The 23121-nt window shown below is 41.8% G+C and overlaps 1 protein-coding gene across 1 annotated transcript in view; it reads left to right on the top strand.

The window, feature by feature from the left end:
- The first annotated feature begins 975 nt into the window (after nt 1-975).
- Nucleotides 976-23121, top strand: part of RIOK1 (RIO kinase 1) — a 34118-nt gene continuing 11972 nt past the window's right edge. Inside the window, exons 1-10 of the mRNA XM_075585603.1 lie at nt 976-1112; nt 5713-5876; nt 11016-11199; nt 12774-12864; nt 13474-13543; nt 14542-14584; nt 17421-17513; nt 18896-19008; nt 19099-19179; nt 22923-23009. Of these exons, the coding sequence (XP_075441718.1) occupies nt 5716-5876; nt 11016-11199; nt 12774-12864; nt 13474-13543; nt 14542-14584; nt 17421-17513; nt 18896-19008; nt 19099-19179; nt 22923-23009 (923 nt within the window). The 5' untranslated portion in view covers nt 976-1112; nt 5713-5715. The remainder of the gene's footprint in view (nt 1113-5712; nt 5877-11015; nt 11200-12773; nt 12865-13473; nt 13544-14541; nt 14585-17420; nt 17514-18895; nt 19009-19098; nt 19180-22922; nt 23010-23121) is intronic.

Here is a 23121-nt window from a genome sequence, read left to right as displayed (position 1 = left end):
TCCTCCTCCTGGCATCTCCCCCTGCATAGTCCAGTCATCGAGACTCCGCGACAACAAACGGGGTTGCGTTGCCATGACAAAGGGACGTCATGTGACGTCGCAGCACCATGTGGCGTCACGTTGTCATGGCAACGTCACAGGTCGGTCCGTTCTCATGGTAACGTGGCGTTGCGACGTCGCGTCCCGTTCTCATGGCAACGCGATGCCACTGGACATCGCATAGCCATTATGACGGGCCGTGCAGTAGGTGATGCCGCCGGAGAAGATAAGGCTGTGATTACACAAAAAAATGCCTGTGGTGTCTCCCGCAGCGACACCTCGCGGCACAAAAAACAAGTGTCATACAAATGTGATAACTGCTTATACCAAATTCAACTGTCTCCCCGCTTGCTGCTGCAAAGCGGGGGACAGTTGATGCTTTTTCAAAATGTGTTTTTGTGCTGCGTGGTGTCGCTACAGGAGATTTTTTGGTATTATCGCAGCCTAAGGCCCCGCGCTCTACCCCTGGTAATCAGTTTATGTGTCGTGAGGGAGAACGTGGGGCCTCTGTAACCGCAGGGCTCGGTGCAGTGGCACCAACTGCACCCCCATAACCCAGCCCTGCCAGCAGAGTCAGGAAAAATCAAGCGAAAGTTGTCTGAAGTGAACTCTCAAGGGTCGTATGGACTCTCAAGGGTCGTATGGACTCTCAAGGGTCGTATGAACTCTCAAGGGTCGTATGAACTCTCAAGGGTCCTATGGACCAATCTTCAAAGGCCATCGGTAGAGAAGTGCGAAACATTTAAGCTCATGAGATGTTTGTGGCGGGTGCTGTACTAGTGTCAGGGCCGAGTTAACCATTAGGCAAAATGTGAGGGGTAGTCTAATTTGCCTCTCAGCACATCGCATCGCTTCAATCTGAACCAACACACAGGCTGCAGAGAAGCTACGCCTTCTCATTAGTTTGTCTCCTGCGAGCTTCCGTACACAGCGTCTTGGGGGGCGTGGCCGCGTGGGGGACACGTGTGTAAACTTCAATGGTGGGACAGTTTTAGCTCGTACAGTAGCTGAGCAGTGAAGCGGATCTAGCACTGTTAACTCTCTCTCTCTCTGTAGAAGGCGCTCTCTCTCGGGTGAGTGTCCGGGTGTGGGGGACAGATTGGGGGCCGCTCCAGGCCGCAGTGATCTGCTGTTCTTTCTAAGTAGAAGTTTGTGATCCTCCGTGTTCCAGCTCCGAACGTTCCAGCTGCCCGCGTTCTAATTATGACAGTGAGAGCCGGGGCTTCCCCGTTCTATCACGTGGCGACCGCACGCTGCTGGCACTGCAGGGCCCTTTCACACAGTGTGTCTATTATGTCCTGGAAGTGGGAACACATTGATCTAAGTAGCTCATAACAACTGGCGGCGCTAGGCCTGACTGAAACAAACTCGACATTTCCCGTTGGGGAAAAGATTATTGGTACTTTCTAAAATAAAATGTATTATTCACAAAGAAATTGATGTAAGCTTTTAATAATTGTAAAAAGTGATGGTAAATCACTTTATACCATCCAGTATAATTATTTGACTGCATTAAGCCCCTTTCATGCTAGAGGGGTCTGCATTGTGCTGACACATTGGGAACCAAAGGGGTTAATACAATGATTTTACATCAGTCTGTATTTTCGGATTTAATCGCTTTGTGAGTTTCATTGTAATAAACTTGTGTTACCTTGTTTGTTCTGAAATTCCAAGGTTAACACAACACAATCATATTATTAGCCATAATGTCATATGTTGTCATCTTAACTTTTGGATACCTAATTGTCTGTCTTGCAAATAAACACTGACGCTACCTTTTAAAGCACCAGCATGTTTTATACTCCTGACTTCCATTTGTTTAAAAACATTGTGACACAACGTAAATGCAACAAAAAAAAACCAAAAAAACAATCAAGATCACTGGTAAAATTAGTGTTGCTAACTTTTCGAATTAGTATAGCACCTTGGTTTGACTGACTGCGAGGGAATCCTGCTATGGAAACCAGGTGCCCAAACGCATAAAAATTAATCCTAGTCTCAACCTACTGGCACCACCTAAAATCTATGCTCTTACACCGTAGGTACTTCCCATCCTTCCCCATAACCACAGGTTGTCTGGAAACCATAACCATGATACTATTCGCTTGGGGTAAAGGGACCTCCACACACTGGGGTAAGAGGGTTCCAAGAATGAACCACGCTCAGGTTTTGCTTCTGTTCTGTCTGACCCCATAGTTTAAAAGCACAAGGGGACCTCAATCAATACACGGGTCACAGGCTTCCCAGAAAACACATTATTAAAACACCACAGAGTTATCAAAAGATAGATGAAAACGTACTGAACAACATGGATTGGCACTCCGTCACACAATAGCCCTATTAAGATTAGGGGTTTCATATAAAAAGGTACAGTACAAAAAAGGGAAAATGTAGTCTGCAGATGGCAAATAAAAGGGGAGGGTGCATAAAAACCCCTACAACTTGCAGGGTGGCTGTCGGTGCAAAGCTAGGTTCTCTGGGTAGAGGTCCTCGGGGCAGGGCTTAGTTTGAGGGATGCTCCAGAGGTTCAAGATGCTCCAAGCAGAGAATTTCACAAATTGTTCCCCTTGTACAAGGCTGTGGGCAAGTTGCCAGGCTGGGACATTTAATCCACTTTCCCCTATGATACTGAAGCTGGGCCAATCAGGAGATGTGGGTGATTTGGACCACTGGCGAGTGAGACATGATAGGCCCATCCTCTGGGCTAATCTGGGACTCAGGTGGGATTTACTCAATGGCCAATCAAAGCCACCTGTGTAGCATCGCGGGTCTACACCAGCCCAAGCAACATTTCAAGAGGAAAAAAGGGTCTCCTTCCGGTGGCTGCCAACAGAGAGATGCCTCTCCCAAACGAAGGGGGTCCATGGTCTCTGCCTCCCATTCTGCACTTTGCCCTACTACCATGGCTGTCCTCTCTGTCGCCGGAGTAGAGCAGGCGGTGGAGGGGAGTGAAGAGGCCGGCGGCCAGGAGGGTAGAAATGAACAGAGAGGAGATGCTGAGGGACTTTTGGAAAGTAAGGGGGCAATTTAGACTCTTGAGCTGACGGCCTCCATCACAAAAATTGATCTGGATAAAGTTGCATTTTATAGACACTGACTACCATGGCAATTAATCCCTCCTTTGCTATTCATGGACATGTAGAGTTGTCTCTAGTTACAATAGCCATGCATACTGGGGCACCTAAACTGACATGGGTGACTGAAATTTATAGACATGTCAACTATAGAACCCTTGAAAATGTAGGCCCGTACATACAGTACTGAAACCGTATGGAACTAGCAATATTATGTATATAATTTTTCACAAAATTAATTTAAGCTGTACGAATAGTTCACTAGTTAAGCCCCCAATTTTTTTTTTTTTAATTTGATTGAGGCATTTTTCTTGTTAGGCCGTGCGTATAATGCCCGCGCCGCCGCCCAAAAACAAATACATTGCCGCCGCCGCGTGCGCTTATAGTAAGCGCAACGGCGGCAGAGCGACGGAGCGGACTTTGGAAGCCGGGAATATTTGATTTTTGAAGGGCTGTCGCCTTGTGACAGCCCCTGAACAAATCAAATGCCCGGAAGCCTGCGCCGCCGCCGCAAAGCGAAATATAACTTTCGCTAGCGGTGACGGGTGACGTCACCCGTCGCGTCGCGGGCACTATACGCGCGGCCTAACTATACAATTTGTATACCAAGAATTGTTTAAAATCATGAAAAAAACTGTTTTAATCTTGAGTAAGGAGGTGTGTGAAATGAAGTTAAAGGTGCAATCTCTTTTAGTTTGCAAAGAAAACGTTTTCAAAATAACAATTTACATTTTTTTCTTTTGTTGACGTTGTATAGTCCATGAAGCAGGCATTGGCCTGTTCTGGTTTCTTAATAATAATTTTCTTCTTTTGTCTAATTTTTGGTCCTAGACGGGAGAGTATTTTTTAAGGGGCAGAGATGGTAACGGATGACGAGATGTTATGATTACATGCTAAAACCTCATGAATAGTCTGTGGAACAAACACTGTTGCCAAATCACATTAGGCATACATTTACCATGTTTCATTGATTTACTTACTTGTCTTTACTGATACTTCTGTTTTTGTGCTTTATTTTGTTTTTAGCCTGACAGAGTTTATTTTGAACAAACACAACTTGAGGTAAAGATAGTGTGAACAAAAGTTGCAGGCGCAGGCCCTGATATACAATACCAGTTCTGTATTAATAACAGTCCTTGAAAGTTGAGACAGTCCTGTTACGCTTCAGCACGCTGACTCTGTGATGTTCACTCAAAATGCATGCTGTAGAAAGAAAGAGAAACAAGAACACCATTGCGCAGTACATATGAGATTAGGGAGGCCCCCTCACCCTTGCTAACTACTTACAATATTTGTGCAGTCAGCATACACCAATTGGTATCTTTAGGGACTGGTATTCTGATAACCGCCGATATTTCTTTCATATGTACTTCTCCCAGCCCGAGATATCTTGGTCACTGATGAAACCTCCGTTTCTGGTCTCCGCTGATGTACCTCGCAAAGTAATGGTAAAAACACCATGTGCAGTACCAAATGCAAATTTATTATAAAAACAACAAATAAAACCCCAACCAATGCACTCACATGATATGGGGAATAAAGGCGCGTCTTACAAGGTGCCGTCCGCAGCTTGAATGAAGGAGAGGGGAGAAGGAATGGGGGACAACCCTCGGTGCAATAGAGTGTGTTGGATCTGGGACTCTACGCAGTTGCGCTACCACGTTCAAAGTCCCGTCCTGATGACCTCACTCATGCGCCGATCTCCTTACTTCCAAACCTCCGTCAGACCGCAGGGACACTTGGTTGCACGTCACTAAGCTCCACCCTACGCGTTTCGTGACTGCTACGTCACTTCTTTATTTCCCATATCATGTGAGTGCATTGGTTGGGGTTTTATTTGTTGTTTTTATAATACATTTGTATTTAGTACCGCACATGGTGTTTTTACCATTACTTTGCGAGGTACATCAGCAGAGACCAGAAACGGAGGTTTCATCAGTGACCAAGCTGGTTCGCCCTCATTGGGCGAACCGCTCACGTGACCGGCCCTGCGCTCCGGCAAGCGCTTGATTTTTAAAATTACCTAAGACCTACGCTTCCGCGCGCGTGCGGAAGCGTAGGCGAGCCCCTACTAAAGCCGCTCTAATTGCGGCTGTATGGGGCTTAGTGCCAAGCATGAGCGCGCGTCGGCACGCTTCAGCGAGCAAGCGCTTACCATGGACGAGGCCTTAAGTAAGTTTCACACTGTTTCCCGCATCTGTTTCTCTCTATTAGTTAGAGAGATACATTATTGGTAACTATTGATTATTTCATTTACAGTATGTTGCACATCACATTGTTTGTAAGGCACCACTGTTATCACGGTTAATCACAATATTGTTTTATTAGTTGAGCGCTATTTATAGTGTTGGTCTTTAGCTCTCTTTTTTCACAACTTGAGGTAAGTAGTATTTGTACTGTAACATCTTGTGATACCAGATATATTTAAAAAGCTATTGGTCTGTCTGTTTTAAGTGATTTTTTTTAATTGCAATTCATTTACTAGCATTTGTATGTTAATTTAAATACATGCACTAAACAATTTTTACTTGCATGCTAGTAAGTTATTAATGACTTTGTTACTTTAAACTTTTGTACACACTTCTTTATCTGATAACAGACAATGCCAGCTGGTGGCGAGTCTATGTTGGATGACATTGAAGACCATGTCTCGGCAGAAGATCCAAAGCCTCATGATCTCCTGTCTGCAAGACAAAGCATAGTGCCCAGAGCGCAGAACAGAAATGAAAACAAAATCCAGGACGAGAAACCACCAAGTGTTAGGTTTGTTCTTATTCTATAGGATCAGTTTATTTCATTTTACCTTTTTTTTTATTATTATTTTTATAAAGGTTGCTAAAGTATACCTCCTAACTTTGTTTTTGTTTTTTTTGTTCTCTCAATTTTAATTTTTTGACACACGGGTGGGTACAGAAGAAAAAATAGGAGGGAGTGTGAAGGGGACATGCATGTACATTTTTACCATTGCGTACTTACACATTATACAACATTTACAATCCCTCAGTTCCTGGGTAGTCTGCTTATTAGACCATACCCGACCATATCTTCCACCACTCTGTTTATCGCCGTTCTCTATTAATCCTAGGAGCACCTGGATCTATTGGTTCTTTCTGGTTACTAATGACTCTGGAAGTTATTATGGCCTGGGGCCGCTATCCATAGCTTCCATACCGTAGGGAATTTGTAAAAGGTGCTCTTATATGCTCCATTCATTTTTCCATTAGAAATACCCTCCACATTCTTTCTATGACCTGGTCTTTTGGAAGGTCGGTTATTTTGCATGCTAGGGCTATCTCGTAACGGACCGCCATGTATATATGAGCTACCAATTTTGTTTTCTCTATCAAGAGCCTCAAGGCGTTTTGCTCAGGAGTGCTGACCAGGGGTGTACAGGAAAGTCGGCCTCTAAGATGTCCTGAGTCAATTTGTGAAGTGCTTTCCAACACACTGCAATTGTTGCGCAGCTCTAGCACATGTGCAGGAAGGTTCCTACTTGGCCACAGCCCCATGTACATAATTGATAGTATGTTTTGATAGCATATGGTAGCATCATTAATGGTTTTTTTTTTTTTTTTTTTTCTTCATCTCATACATTGAATTTTTCATTACTCCTTCAGTAATATCCTCCCAATCTTCTCTGTCTAGTATTGTCCCAAGGTTACTTCCGTTTTGTCATAAATTGGGATATCAATGTGGAGTCCATCTCTAGTATCATTTTATATAGTGCTGAGGTTAGACTTCTTTTTTTTTTTTTTTAATCTCTTTAGTTAGACATAGATTTTCGTAGGACGTGGGGGTAGTACACAAAACCGCTAATTTGATAATGCCTATAAAGCTCAACCAAGGTGGCCCCCAGCTCTCGGCCCAATGATTGTAACCTCTTTCTGGCAGGGACTCCATTTTCCTATTGTTACTTTCATGTCTCAAGTGCTTATTCCCATTGTGTTATGTTATTACGTCACGTGTCTTACTGCTGCAAAGCGCTATGTACACACATGGCTCTATATACACATGTATACATACGATAAGTCAAATAGTTTCACCATGTCGTCAGGAACAGCGCACAGCCAAGAGAGTAGGGTCCAAAAACAAAATTATTTTATTACAAAAGTGGCTAAAAAAGGAGGTACGGGGGGGGGTCTCCTCTGCGTTTCGTACACAAAAAGTACGTTATCAAGCAGTGAATTACTGTTTGATAAAGTACTTTTTGTGTACGAAACGCAGAGGAGATCCCCGTACCTCCTTTTTTAGCCTTTTGTGTAATAAAATGAAATAATTTTTGAACCCTACTCCTTTGGCTGTGCGCTGTTCTTGTTTTCTCGTGTTCCTGTCTGTGTTTCTACTAGCGGCTGGCATGCCACTAGAGAGAGAGCTTCCTGAGGTGAATGAGAGCAATTTTATACAAAAGAATCGTGAGTAATCAAGTCTTGTTGAAGATTCATTTGCAGACACCCCGATGCGGTTTTAGAGTGTGGATTACCTCACCCATCTTGGGCATCCTGGGGATATTTGTCCTATTATCCCATTACTCAGACTTGCCACCTTCAGTTCAGAACTGTGTTTATGAATTTATACAAATGTTCTTCTGGGCTGAACCACCTCGCCGTGGAGCTCTGTTCATAACATATGTGCAATACTATTTGTGTACGATCCGGATGCTTGAGCACCATTGCTATTTTGTCTACAGTTCATCACCCTATTGTCAGGCCGTAGGTATAGTACCCTCGATACCCAAGCTTCCTTCCAATGCTTAAAAGGTCTGGGATGTAGTGTAGGTTGTCCCATAATGGTGTCATACCCGATGCATCCATCGTAAGGTTGTGTGGGTTTTATTTTTATTTTTTGCCTCATCATTTCAGAGTGATTTCATGGCTAGAAATGGGATTCTATGCACTGGTTTCTTGTTTTTAGTTAACCATAGTAATGTGTATAGGTTACCTGGATATGCAGGTAGTGATTAAATGATCAGCCTCACTTTTGTGTTTTCTGTGGTGTGCCAATATGTCAGTTGGCTCAGGTTGGCCGCCTCATAGTATGAGTTGTGTCCACTTTTGGGTGGATATAGCAACTTGCTGCTGACACTTTTAATGTATGTTGTCCCTGTGGGCATGTTCATGTAGCCAACTCTGGGCCAAAGGGTATTTAGTACAGAGTTCTAATAGCTTTAAGAAATTTGTCTCTGATGCCAAACGATTTTAATGATTCGAACACATATGCTCCGTCCACTGGGTCGAGCGCGTTTTGTGCGTTCAGCACCAGAGCTATTGCTTGGGCCCTTGTCCTCCTTGCTATTTCTATTAAATGTTTTGCCCTCCCCGTGTTGTCTGCTGCCTGTCTCCCTGGCTCAAAGCTGACTTAATCAGGGTTTATCATTCTAGGTAGACATCTGTTCAGTCTGGTAGCTAGGGGTTTTTCAAAGATTGTTATATCTGCATTGATCAGTGGGTTCAGCTCTTGCCGTTATTAGGGTATTTTCCTTCCTTGTGTATTAGAATTATCCTAGTTTCTAACATGGCTTGGGGAAATTGGCCTCTCTCCAGTATTTTCTTAAACATAGCAGGGATGGCATTATAATAAATATTTGAAAACCCATTGAGACCAGGAGCCTTGGAGTTTTTTTTTAGTGCTTTTTATAGTATCTGAGAGCTCTTCTGGCCTGAAGGACTGGGATAGGTCCTTGGATTCTGCTACACTAAGTCTAGGCAGCTCTGTCTGTTGTAGATGGGACACTAGTTTATTCTAATAATTAGAGCACCTCGTAATCTTTCCCCACATTTATACTGCTCTTTTGTAGAATGTTGTGAACATCTTTGCTATCTTAAGTGGGTACGAGGTTGTCGAGCCATCCTGTATTCTAGCTTTTAAATTGTCTTTCTCAACTACTTGGGGACGAATCAGAGACTTAAAACCTTGGAAGAGGTACACTCTATTTATGAAATAAATACTATTTCTCTTGGGTACAAATGTATGGCAACAATAAAATAAAGGGTACATCCTTTCAACAAAACCCTCTTGACCGATCTATATTATAAAGATCAGAGGGAAAATTACTAGTCTGTGACAGGGCTTCTTGTAAATGTTTGTTTAAGAAAGTTAAATGCATATTTTTTCTTGCAATCAGTGCACCACTTGTCTCTGTCTTTTTTTTTTTTGTTGGTTTCTATTTCCTTTTTGCTTTGCCCAGCTATCGTTTCTCTATTTTTGCCAAAACTATTCTTTGATTTGGTGTCCTGAAGGTAGTGAAATATATGCAGGAATTGTTTATTTTCTCGTTACACAGTACTTAAAATATTTTACCCGTGCTAGATGCAATTCTAGCAGGAATGAAGGGAGGTTAATTCCCAGGTATAGAGAGAGACACATCCTTACTTGGAATACAGCAGGGCCCCGCTTCTCGGCGCTCCGTTATCCGGCGTTCCGCTTATACGGCGGCACCGAGAAGGGGGCCGCCATCTTGGATTTCCAGTCGCGCATGCGCAGAACGGGCGGGTGCGCCCGGCGCGCATGCGCAGACCGCAGATTGCGCGCGCATACCATAGGTTGCACATGCGCAGAACGGCAAAAAATGCCGGTTTGCGCATGCGCAGAAGTGAAAATCGCCGGATCCGCTTTCCGGCGATTTTCACTATACGGCGGGCCTCGGGAACGGAACCGCCGTATACCAGGGGCCCCGCTGTACATCAGGATTTGTTAAAGTAGTTTAGTGTTTGCTGTTTCTTGGGCAGTATCTGTTTATAAGGAAGGATAGGTTCCTTACTGCAATTACATACATGGTAATACCATGATTATACCATTGTAGGTGTTTAAAGTAAGGAAGGTTCAATGGTCTGAATTCTCACTTTGCAAGAGTAAGATAACTTTCAGCTGGTATTTATAATATTCACTTATGTTTGACTGTAGGGTACTGTATACGTAATGCCAAGTTTATTATGGTTTCTATTTTGTTTATGTTTTGAAATGTTTCCCCTGTGTATTTGGCTAAATTTGGTTCAGTCCTGGAATGAACCATGTGTCTGGTACTATTTAAGGAGGGATCAGTTGAAAGATCAGGTGGGTGGGGTGAAGGTTGGACTTCACTGCAGCTGCTCTGCATGTTCCAGTCTCTCCAGGATCTGCCGCTCCTGCCTCCTTAAAGAGCTGTTTCATGAAAGTCCAAATAAAGGAAGGGGTGTTACGAGCTTAAAGAAACCCTGCAATCCATACGGTACTTTAAACTAGGTTTTTCTAGTTTGCTGGGTTTTTTTTTTTTTTTTAATCCAATTGGTTCTGGATCTCAAGCGCCAAAACGGTGGAAGGAATAAACCTGCCCTGGTCTATCAACTAATGCTTGTCGCTGTCTGACTTACTGACTTCTTCTTGCAAGGCACAAGCTCCCATATAGTCATCAACTGTACTCTATAATTAAGGCAGAGTAGACCATATAGATTTTGCAACAAGGTGAACGGGAAAAGGACATCCCGGAGCTGGGAAGCGCAGATCAACTGATGACAGGAGTAAGTACAATATACAAAGGGTAACATCAGAAACATGGAAGGAAACTCAAATCTTAAATATAGAGCCTACTTATGTTTTTAAGGTCCCCCATAGTAGAACTCCGGCTAAGCATAACAAATGCCCCACATACCAGATGTTAGGAGCAGACTTAAAACACACTGTGAATGTATCTGGTTATATACAAATTTTGGGGAGAAGTACTAAGACACATTTTCACACACCCCTCAACTAGAGCTTAGTATGAATCCCATCTGTGTGATATTTGAGGACTTGGAACCATGGAATACTAGAATGGGAGAAGATGCATGCTAGTCTTACCAACACATGGTCCCTTTGCACAAATTTCACATTTCTCCATTTGCATTCATCATATCATTCCCTTCTGACATCTCAACTTTTTTCTTATAGTGAACAGAGTCACGATGATGATGATTTCTCAGGAAATCCACTGCGTTCAGTACAGCAAGATGGTGACGTTGAAGAAGGAAGTGAAGAGGAGGAGGACGATGATGACGATGATGAATGGTACTGGGAAGGTACCAGCGTAAATCTTACCAAACGCTATTCTGCTACAAGAGGAAGTAATCCACAGGTAACAGCATCTTTTTTGTCTTTTTGTTTTGTTCTACTACAGTTTAAAAAAAAAAAAAAATCAATCTGTTTTATTTGCCTGGACTGCATTTAAGGTATTAAAAGCAGAGGGGTTGATGTTGACCACAGCAAAAATGAACATCTTGTCGAGATGATACTACGCAACTTTGTGTATCAAGGCAATTTTGGAATAGAATTGACATGCGTCATTTATTTATTTTATTTATTTATTTATAAAATATTTTACCAGGAAGTAATACATTGAGAGTTACCTCTCGTTTTCAAGTATGTCCTGGGCACAGAGTAAAACAAAATAATACATGGTTACAAATACAGTTACATAAATGAACAGGGTATATATTATATACAAGACATTGCGTGCACAGTTAAAGAAAATATATATTATGGGCGTATGAAACATTAATCTTGAGGCTGTGTGTCACTGTATCAAGGTCTTTGCGCCAAATGCCATGTGCGTCACCATGTGATTTGAGAAGTGTCAGTCACGTGACGCACAGATTGTAATGAGATCTATCAAACCATGTGCATCACTTTTTAATCTTGAAGGTTGAAGTAGTGTAATCTTGTCTGCTTTAACAATTTGTGTCCAATGTAGCAAACTCTTTCCTACGAAACTACAAAGTGGAGCAATGTGTTTAAACAGACTTACTTTGTATATATGTTGGTATGTTACACCCCTCACCCCTCCCCCTACCTCACCCCCCTCACCCCTCCCCCTACCTCTTCTACTTAGAATTTCCAAACTATTTGGAATGCTTCCGTTTACCCGCATCCATCAATGCAGCAGCACCTTGTACTTTGGGGTTGTGTAAGAGCTCAGGTTATAAGCCAAGAAGTGTGCACAATTGTACTAAATGTTCTTAGAACAAAAAGGTGTTTTTAAAAAGCAACAAGTTTAGACCGATTCCCTAAAAATTGCTCTTTTCCTGCTCAGAAAATGTGTCCAAAGTAGATGGTGTTCTTTGTCTAGTACAGGGGTCGCGCAACCTTTTTGTGCCCAAGGGCACACTTGAGCGTTCAGGAGAGAGTGGCGAGCACCAACCAATTAACACACACACAATACACTTCCCTTTGGGGGGAGGCTCCAGTGCCGCGCCCGAAGCGGAAGAGACTTTTCACGCTTTGTCACGTGCTGCCCTCTAGTGGTTTATGTTGGTCTCTGAGAAAAATCAGCGTGTCTAAATTGAGATTAATTTATCCCCCGTCAAAAAGGGGAAAAAAAGCCGATGTTTACATCTCAGATGTAGATAATCTACGAGTCTCGGCTTATCTTGTAAAGCCATACCTATGACATAGCTTCTTACAAATTCAGTCGCGGGCACCCACAAAAGGCTTGTAGGGTGTTTTGGGGACCCCTGGTCTAGTATAATAGTTTTGAGATGTTGAGTGCGCATTGTTTTAAAATTGACAACAGAAAAAGCAGACAATGTACTGTGTAGCAGATCTCCCATCAGGAGAGGTTAGGCAAGATAAAGGGAAGTGCATGGTTTGTGTACCAGTTGAATGCTTCCTTCTACCTATATCACTGGAAATCCCTCCGTCTCTGTGTTTCAGTGTAACAGACAGGGCCTCCACAGTCATTCTTCTAAAGCATACACAGTCACAGATAAAGTTTTGCAGAAGTATGAAAATAAAATCCATTTAGGTGAGTATGAATACCAAGTTGCTTTTTCTTTCTGCTCCCTTTCTAAGGGAGCATGTCTAAAAGATGACAATTAACAAATAAAATGCTTTGGCTGTTTTTGATTAAACCTAAGAATTTTGTGTTTAAAAAAAATGCAGATGTTGGAATGAGTCTTGAGAATTCTTCTTCTTTTATACTTCCTAAAGTTTCTCATAATTAGGTAAATCTCTCGGACTTCATAAACCTCATATTTATATGCGCCAAATTAAAATCTAGTGCAGGCTGCAAAAATATCTGAGGTTTTCCCTTGTTCACTCACGTTATTTAGAGATATGCATAACTGTCACAAGCAGCCTGATAGATCGCAAATAGTGAACATTATTTCAATGTGGTTTGCTCACACAATTTATGAATACTTTATCCACATACCTACTTACAGTAGAACTACCTTTTTTATGGCATCCGTGAATGAACGTTTCGCTTGAACACATCTGTATATAACGTAGTACTTAATGTTTACAACTTGCCATCTCTCTGGTTCCTTAAAAAATGTAACACCTGCAGAGTAAGCATTAGAATAACCAACATAGGGTTGTTGTTTATAAGCCAATTATTTGTTTTGTTTTTCAGGTACACTTAATCTTTGTGACTCTGTTATGAATAAAGTCACTGAAAAGTCCAGGCAGAAGGAGGCAGACATGTGAGTAAGCAGAGCTACCATCTTACTTTTGTTTTGTAAGTTCCACCATTTTCTTGTGCTGCCAATTGATACACGTCTGTAACATATATAAATATGTATGCCTTTATATTCTATAAAATGCAAAAAGTAGAACTTGCACTCGCCCTTTCTAGATATGTGTATCTGGTGCTCTGCTCCAGTAATATATACAAGAAATGAATTTAGACCGGCACTCAAACAATAAATACTTACTAACTCAACGAGTCATTTGCAAAAATAGATTTAATCAAACTTTACAAGAATGTATTTTTCAAGGATACTGTTCAATCACAAATTAATTCACTCCGTGTAAATGGCAAGTGAAATATTTTATAGATACACTTTTGCCACACTGATTTCCCAAACAAGCGACACTAGCGTTTTTAGGCACCGTGCCCTTTCCTCGGGCTCGCTCCGGTGAGTATCGGTTTGTGATTGAACAGTATTTTTGCCTATATATTCTATACTCGCAAAAGATTGTTGACCAAAATGGTATACAGGCATACCCCGCTTTAAGTACACTCACTTTAAGTACACTCGCGAGTAAGTACATATCGCCCAATAGGCAAACGGCAGCTCGCGCATGCGCCTGTCAGCACGTCCTGAACAGCAATACCGGCTCCCTACCTGTACCAAAGCTGTGCGCAAGCGGGGAGACTATAGAGCCTGTTACACATGTGTTATTTACATCAGTTCTGCACGTATAGGACGATTGCAGTACAGAACATGCATCGATAAGTGGGGAAAAGGTAGTGCTTCACTTTAAGTACATTTTCGCTTTACATACATGCTCCGGTCCCATTGCATATGTTAATGCGGGGTATGCCTTGTATGCCTTTTTTTTTATTTTCACCCAACAAATCTCTCATATTTTGCTATGAGGCCCTTCCACTTCACTTATTAGGATCTTATGAAGACTATGGTGAAAGATGTCGCTGAATTATGAATTGTCTGAATAATATCTCCCTTGCTCATATCAGGTATCGGGTTAAAGATAAGTCTGACAGAGCGACTGTGGAGCAGGTATGTTGTATACTTGATATGCTTTCATTGACATTCTTTTAAAGGCTCTTCCCAATTCTAGTTTAAGCAGTGATGCCTTTTGTAGAATTCCCTGTACATGCTACACATTGACACCAATATTGTTATTTTCACGTGTTGCTCTGGGTTAGATCTGTTTTCCTCTCCTTCGGGGGTGTCAGGTGGTGTTTCCCAAGCAATGGTGTAAAGTGGTTTATAGCTTGTGTACAGTTCCAAGTGATCACGTCGACATGTTCTTAGCGCAGTGACTAACGGGAAAATGCACGCATGCACAAAACGTATTGAAGAATGAAAGTGCAGTCTCGTTTAAAAGCAGCAGCCCTGGCGATACACTTCCTGCGATGCAAACCTCTGTAGGTGCTGCCAGAGTCTCTGCGCAGTTTAAATGCCTCGCTTCACATCGGCCAATAGGAAGCCGCAAGGAACGACATCACAGCTTCCTATTGGGCCGCAGGACATTTCAGTGCGCCGTATAAATGGCCCTGACTGCGCTTACCAGCACCCCTTTCCCAGGTAAATATCCCGGGAAGCAGGGAGACTCCGGAGCCGCAATGAATGCAGTTCCGCTCCGAAGACCCCCTGATATAAACCTATTAAAGCATTTTTTTTTAAACACAACAGAAGTGTCACCAGGAGTGTCTCCTTGGCCATTGAGAATAGTGATAGGCAGAATATCAGGATACATATTTTTAAATCCTTTTTTATGAAATGACAGTTTTAATTTACAGTGGGGACTGTGGCATTATTTCTATCCTCCACTACAGTGATAAGAGATGTGTGCCACTATTCCTGCCTGTTAGACAACCCAATAAGACAAAGACAGACGGGAAGAGGCAGGAAACAAATGGTCTGTTGTATAAGGGAACTAAATAAACATGAAAGCCCCCTATACAAAATTGTGTGAAACGGTCTTGCTTGAGAAGATTTGAGTCTCATTCATCAAGAGTAGAACTAATATATACAGGGCAGGAAGATGGCGTCACTGCATATTAAATAGGGGCTCAAGTCTGTTTACATTATTTAGAGTTTCATTTTCAGAATTCTAAGAATAAATACAATCTTACAAACAATAGGCATCAATCACTCTGTCGGACCATTAAACATATTGTTGCTGTTTTTGTTTTATTTGAGTAATTCATTTGGTAGTAACAGGGAGAGGATTCTGTCATAGCCTGTCTGTTGCATGATCTGCAGTCATTCGCATGGTCGTGGCAGTGTGTTGCAATAGAAGCCATATCCTACAGTTCTGCAATGAGTACAGTACTTAGCCGGCATTAAACATACTGCCTGTGGCATTGTGAATAGGTGGGGGGGAAAAGGGGGGAGGGGAGTGGACTGGGCGCTTCTAAAAGTGAATGAAATAACAGTGTATAAAAAAAGTGAAATAAATACAAAATGTGAATAAACTTCAAAAATTGCTACCTATCACCAACCAATAGTGAAAATAATGTAAAATATACAAAGTGAAGTTAGCAGAGCTCAACATCCTCAGATGGGACTGTTCTGGGTCCCAAGGTTCACAAATTCTTCTGGGTGGTGGGGGGAGGGAGGAGCGCTGGTGTGTTGGGTGGTATATGTAAATATAAAATAAGAGCAAATATAGTGCAGATGGATGATACTGGTGATATATCAATCTGTTAGCGCTAAGTGGTTGCACTCACAAAACGTCTTGAAGTAATTGATATGTCAGAGATTCTTCTCTCTCTGACTGGAGCCCTTGTGATGGATGAATACAATAGATCTCAGGATACCCCTCAGTAAGTATGGTGGGTCGACATGGAAAGAAAAAATGCCACACTAGTGCATACTATTTGACCGAGTGTAATACAGATGAAAAATAAAACAAGAGTAGTTAAACTCACATTTTCAATAAAACAAACAGGCGTTGGAGAGAACCGCTGATACAGGAGAAGGACCCCGTCGGTGCAGGCTTCTGCGCGTCTGACTCGCGTCTCACCCTCTGGCATCCGTATGCGTCACTTCCGGGCAGCGTCACAGGTGAGGGCGGAAGAGCGTTGTGCCTTGGAAATCAGCTCCGATTGCCAGTGCTCCGGTTCTCGAGCAACGCTAACTCAACGCGTTTCGCTGATGCTTCGTCAGGAGTCATCCTGACGAAGCATCAGCGAAACGCGTTGCTTGAGAACCGGAGCACTGAAGGACTCAGCGGTTCTCTCCAACGCCTGTTTGTTTTATTGAAAATGTGAGTTTAACTACTCTTGTTTTATTTTTCATCTGTATTACACTCTGTCAAATAGTATGCACTATTGTGGCATTTTTTCTTTCTATGTCGACCCACCATACTTACTGAGGGGTATCCTGAGATCTATTGTATTCAATCCATCACAAGGGCTCCAGTCAGAGAGAGAAGAATCTCTGACATATCTATTACTTCAAGACGTTTTGTGAGTGCAACCACTTAGAGCTAACAGATTTGATATATCACCATTATCAACCATCTGCACTATATTTGCTCTTATTTTATATTTGCCTATGGCGTTACCTGAGCCACGATCTGCAAATCATTATGTATAAAGGGGCAGAGACAAGTGCACGTGCTGACTTTAACTTCACTTCCTTAGAAATCAGTGGAAAGCCCTGGAGTGAGTTCTTAAGGGTTTAAAAACGATGGGGTCTATTTTTCAAGGCCATTTTGGTGCGATACTGGAGCATTTCCATCCTGTACCTGTCAAAGTACTTTGATCCACCCTTGCCCTGTCTGCTCCAGCTGGCGACATGGCGTGCCGATAGGATGAGTTGCATTGTGCACATATGAGATGTCGCCTATGAGCACTCGACTTACTCTTCTGCCTTTTGTCAGGTGTTGGATCCCAGAACTCGGATGATTCTCTTTAAGATGCTCACAAGAGGGGTCATATCAGAAATCCATGGCTGTATCAGCACAGGCAAAGAAGTAAGTACAAAACACAGGCGATTGATGACCGATGACCACATCAAGGCTGCTTCTTGCAAAAACAAATCCATATTTGAAGACCAGACGCATGTAATGTTAGCATTTTTATAGTGTGTTTTTTATTTTATTTGTATTGCAAACCAGATACCATTTAGTTTATGGTGGGTAAAAAAGGGTCACTGTCCAGAATCCTTATCTGCAGTTTAACCATTGATTACATGACCATGTTGACCTGTGGAAAACCTACATATAAACGTATGGGTTCTTGGGCTATAGTGTTGCCGAATGGCTGTGCTACATCCCTTCTAGACAAAGAAATAATTGCTCAACGTAGACCTCCTAATGGGAATACAAAAATGAATGTTGTATAGTGGGTGCGCTCAGTGCATAATAGCTGGGGTTTCATGCCTCTTCCAATTCCCCTCCCCCCAAGTGAATCCATGCAGAAAAAGAGAAAAAAAAATAGATGAGCACAAATGAATATAAAAATATATTTAAATGTTAAAAATAATAGCGCTCAATGATCACTTTCATACAAAATTACAGAAACCGGTAGCTCCTGGAACAGCGGTGCAGTATCGTTGGTATAGCGCAGTATCGTTGGTATAGCACAGTGTCGTTGGTATAGCGCAGTATCGTTGGTATAGCACAGTGTCGTTGGTATAGCGCAGTATCGTTGGTATAGCGCAGTGTCGTTGGTATAGCGCAGTATCGTTGGTATAGCGCAGTATCGTTGGTATAGCGCAGTATCGTTGGTATAGCACAGTGTCGTTGGTATAGCGCAGTATCGTTGGTATAGCACAGTGTCGTTGGTATAGCGCAGTGTCGTTGGTATAGCGCAGTGTCGTTGGTATAGCGCAGTATCGTTGGTATAGCACAGTGTCGTTGTTATAGCTCAGTATCGTTGGTATAGCGCAGTGTCGTTGGTATAGCGCAGTGTCGTTGGTATGGCGCAGTCTCCGCTACCCGTTTTGATGGTACAGGAAGCTCCTTACATGCGTTCATGTGTATACAAAGGGCTACCTGCATGCCTGCTGTTGAACGACACCCAGATATGCCCAGACTCTAAGGAACCTTCTCTACCTTCAAATGGTTACTGCACCATACTAATGATACTGTACTGCTGTTCCAGGAGTTACTGGTTGCTGGAATGTTTTCTATGCAAGTGATCATTGATTAATTTGTGGTTGTGCGTGTCTATTTTTCTCTCATGATCAACTCTGGGAACCATAGCAAAACCTGTTTTTCTCCCTAGCCTGTAAAACCAAACGCAAATTTGTAACCATGTTTTCTGTGTTTCTGGAAAGGTACAGTATTGTGTATTTTTTTTTTGGTTTACAAATTTGAATGTGCTTTATTCCGTTTTTCACTGTGTATTTTAGGCGAACGTGTATCATGCCAGCACTTTAAATGGAGAGAGCCGAGCAATAAAGATTTACAAGACCTCGATCTTGTTGTTTAAAGACCGTGATAAATATGTCAGTGGAGAATTCAGGTGAGCGCTCCTCTAGAGTGACACACTGTCTGTATACTGTCCTACTTATTTGCACCTTAATAACCAGCACCTTTCCTTGTGCATATTAAGATTTCGCCACGGTTACTGCAAAGGAAACCCAAGGAAAATGGTGAAAACATGGGCAGAAAAAGAAATGAGGAACTTGATAAGGTAACGTCTACTAAAACATTCAACTCCTTTGCTCTGATTACCGTTGGCTTATTCAGCCATGGGAGTGTGACTTTGAACACCTCTCTTGAAGTAAAAATGAAAAATACTGATCGCTTATGTTGAATGAAAGGCCAACATGCACAATATCCAATTTAAATGCTTTAAGGTTGTTCATTTAATCAATCGCATTACAGATGTTGTCTCTCCTTTACCTTGAGGGTTGGGATTGCTGCACATTTGCAATGTCGCAAGGTGCGTTATAAGTTTATACTGTTTAATGCAAACACTGAATATGTAATCCTAGTATATTTATTTCCTATAAAAAACAAGTGTGAAACTCTGAAGACCTTTGTATAAAAATGAGATAATGAAATATAGGGCGCTTTAAATCTAACTGAGTAATGCATTAATCTAGTATATTTTCTTAACAGTAATGATCAAAATTAAATCTCATAAATGGTGAATAAATGTCAAGAATTAACACTGTAAATGGAATATTAGTGATAAAATAAGGGAATAAAATGTTTTATCTATAATCATCATCTTCAGCCCTTGTCGACCCACTGTTGGATGAAGATCTCCCCAAGGATCTTCCAGATACTGCGGCTGCAAGCCTCTCTTCTCCATGTTGCTTCAACACCTTTTCTGATTTCATCTCTCCGTCTTACTTTTGGTCATTGTCTTGGTCCTTTTAATGACCCTTGGAATCCAGTTGATCATCTTTGGCCAACTTCTTGCTCGCTCGCCATTTTAATTTCTTCATCCATATGATAACACAGACTTGTTTTGGTTTTGAGCCCATTCTGTCTTTTTCCTGTCTCTTTGGGTAATACTTGGCATAAATCTCTCCATACTTCTTTGCGTTGTCTGAAGCTTCTGAATTATCTTTGCATTTAGGGTCTAAGTTAATCATTCATACATGAGCATAGGCAGAATAGACTGCTCGAAAACTTTCCTACCCCTTTATTGAAATCTTTATTGAGATAAAGGTAGTGATGAGGATGTTGGGTCAAACATCCTGGTATATACTGAGAAGCTTGGTACAGGATGGCCCTAGCTGAATATGAGGCTGGAAAAGACTAAAATACCAATTATGAATAGAGAAGAATAGATATAGGAAAAAGGGGGAGTGAACCTGAGGAGTAAAGGTATCCTAGGAGGGGGATGTAAATGGGACCAAAAGAGGAGTGTGTCTAAAGGGAAATGGATGTAGGATCTTTTTAATGCTTTTGGAACCGATGATGTGTATACAGAATCAAATGCTTTGATTCGTAATCTACAATCCTAAACAGAGTGGTAGGTCGTATTAATTTCTTGTATGACTTGGATGTGGTCCATTGGGTTGTATCCACTGCAAAATCCCACTTGTTCTCTAGGCTGGACAAAGTCCAGGGTCTGTTGTAGCCGATTAGTGAGTATCCTTTGTAAAAAAATTAAAATCTGCTAAGTGATTGGAAGTAGACTGATTTGGTCTATAACTCTTCAGGTCTTTGTCTCCTTTCTTGTTGATGTGGATAACTATGGTATTGTTTTTATTCTGCAAATTTTCCTGTTTGTCAATTAGAATGTAAAGTGTTTTTTTGGAGGTTTTTTTTTTTTTAAAACCTTTTTTCTAGTCCCCCAGCATCTTCCAAGATTTCAATTGTATTTCCATGATCCCCGGGAGCCTTCCCAGTCTCCATTGATTGTATTGCTTTTGCCACTTGTTCTGGAAGGACGAATAGTTCATCATTGGTGCTATCTGTGTTCTCGTATAATTTCATGTAGAAGTCTACAACCTTCTTTATGATAACTGCACGGTCTAATAGTTATTGCTAAATCATCTTGTTTAAATGCAATGATTTTGCTGCTTTCCAACCATACGTCGCTGCTTTGTCTTGAAGTTTTTGTTATCTTTGATTGTCTTCTTCACCATATCGCAGTTATATTTTTTTACCCCTTCACCTTTTTACGAATCGTCTTTACGAATTGTTTGGTATATTTACACTTGACTGGGTAAAAGCCACAAAGGACAAAAAAAAAAAAAAAGCGAAACGATGCTTCCCGATCTGGGAAAGCTTCATTGACACATAGATGAGACAAAGGCCAAAATCCAAGAGAACTTTTAACACACAACATGGTATGAAACACGGACACTAACCAGGAACCCCCCAATAAGAGTCTGAACACTTCACTATTTCAACAACCTAGGGGGCAGAAAGGTACCTAACAGGACTACTGACGATACCATAAGACTAGTGGAATAAACAGTTTAACGCATCAGACGAATGTGAAGGGGATGTACAGGAAGGGCAAAGAGGATATAATTACAAAATTGAAGAGTCTCTTGTATGAATGTCTTGGTTACACCGACAAAGGTCCAAAACACAGGAAGCAAGGGCGGGGGCGCACTATCAAGAGGGAAGTAGTTGAAGTTGAAATGAGACAAATGGCTGACATTGTACATGTTAAGTTAAAGTGTTACAATTTAAAACAAAAAGGACATTTTGCCTAACGAACATGATATAGAACAGAAAGTGATACCTGTATAATCACCCGCTGTGTTATCCATGTAAGATATGTATCCTATGTACAAGTCTGCATAATTTCCAATAAAAAGATTTTACAAAAAAAAAAGATCCTTGGTAGTGCCAGTTACTTTGTAGTTTTTCCACAACCCATCCCTAAGATGGTAGAGAGATATAAGGTTGGTTGTTACCCACGGAAGGTGGGCCCATCGTACTCTTATTCTGCGTAGTGGAGCATGGATCTCGCAGAGTTTTAAGAACTCGGATTGGAAATAGTCGAGCGCAGAATCGGGGTCGGGAATTAAGCCGATTCTGAACCAAGAGCAGCTGGTAAGGTCAGCCAGAAACTGTTGTGGGTTAAAGTTTCCAAATGTTGTAGTGAGAACTAGTGAGGATGCCTTGGCTGCTCTTTTCCGATGAGCTTTCATACTCCACTGTGTTGTTTCTCCATCGCTTGTTAACGATGAGACCTATTCCACTGAGCTTCCATTTTCTGTACCTCTGCAGTAGAATAGGTGTCTGCTTTTGAGCTCAATGTGTCCTTTATCTTTTCTTCTTCACTTATGGCCAACAGTATCCCATTTAACCTTTTCACGTTCGTCTTCCAGTTCTTGTAGTGCTTCTTCACTGGAGAGAGTCCGGCAGTTGTATGTAGGTAGCCATATTTATGTTCAAATGACTGCTTTTATTTAACCTCTGTGGATTCTTAGCACCTTCTTCCTGAACAGTATCAAGCTCAGGGACAATCCAGCCTTTGGAGAATGCTTTTCGGTGTATTCTGTATTTAGGGGTTGAGGCCTTACTTCACATGCCGGCCTAAGTACATTTCCCACTTTAGCTGGGTATATTGGCTTTCATAGCATGGTTAAACCTTCCAGCACAAGTGCCACTATACATCATCTTGCCACCTTCCTGCCATTTTGAGGCTATGTGATGGCGTGTGACATTCATGTAGTTCATCTTATTAAGAGGTGCAGGGTTAATAGATGTATTCCTCTTGAAATGTAGCAGTTAATGCAATTGGATATTTTAATTGGCTTTCACGATATACCCCCACGTGTTGTGTTGTGGAGGAATGATTTCTTTTTAAACCTGGGCTATTTTCCTGATGCCTAATGTTAAATGAGTGTAGACGTGCAATAGTGCATGTGGATGAATCTGTTTTTTAAATGTCATACCTTCCGAGTCACAGTGGATTTGTTATGATGCCCTCTGTTGTCTCCTTATTTATGACAGGTTGAACACAGCAGCGATACCTTGCCCAGAACCGATCATGCTAAGAAGCCATGTGCTTGTTATGGGGTTTATTGGGAGAAAAGACAAGTGAGTACACGTTTCTACACACACACTTTCTTTTTCGTCTTGGATTTAACCCGCACACCAGTTAATCTGCAGGCGGCTGTGTTCCGGTGACCTCTTGCTGTTTATATGAAAA

Source organism: Ascaphus truei, chromosome 2 (genome assembly GCF_040206685.1).
Source record: "Ascaphus truei isolate aAscTru1 chromosome 2, aAscTru1.hap1, whole genome shotgun sequence".
NCBI classification, from domain to species: Eukaryota; Metazoa; Chordata; class Amphibia; order Anura; family Ascaphidae; genus Ascaphus; species Ascaphus truei.
Note: the sequence above shows the minus strand (reverse complement) of the source record. Positions and strands in the feature narration are given on the sequence as shown.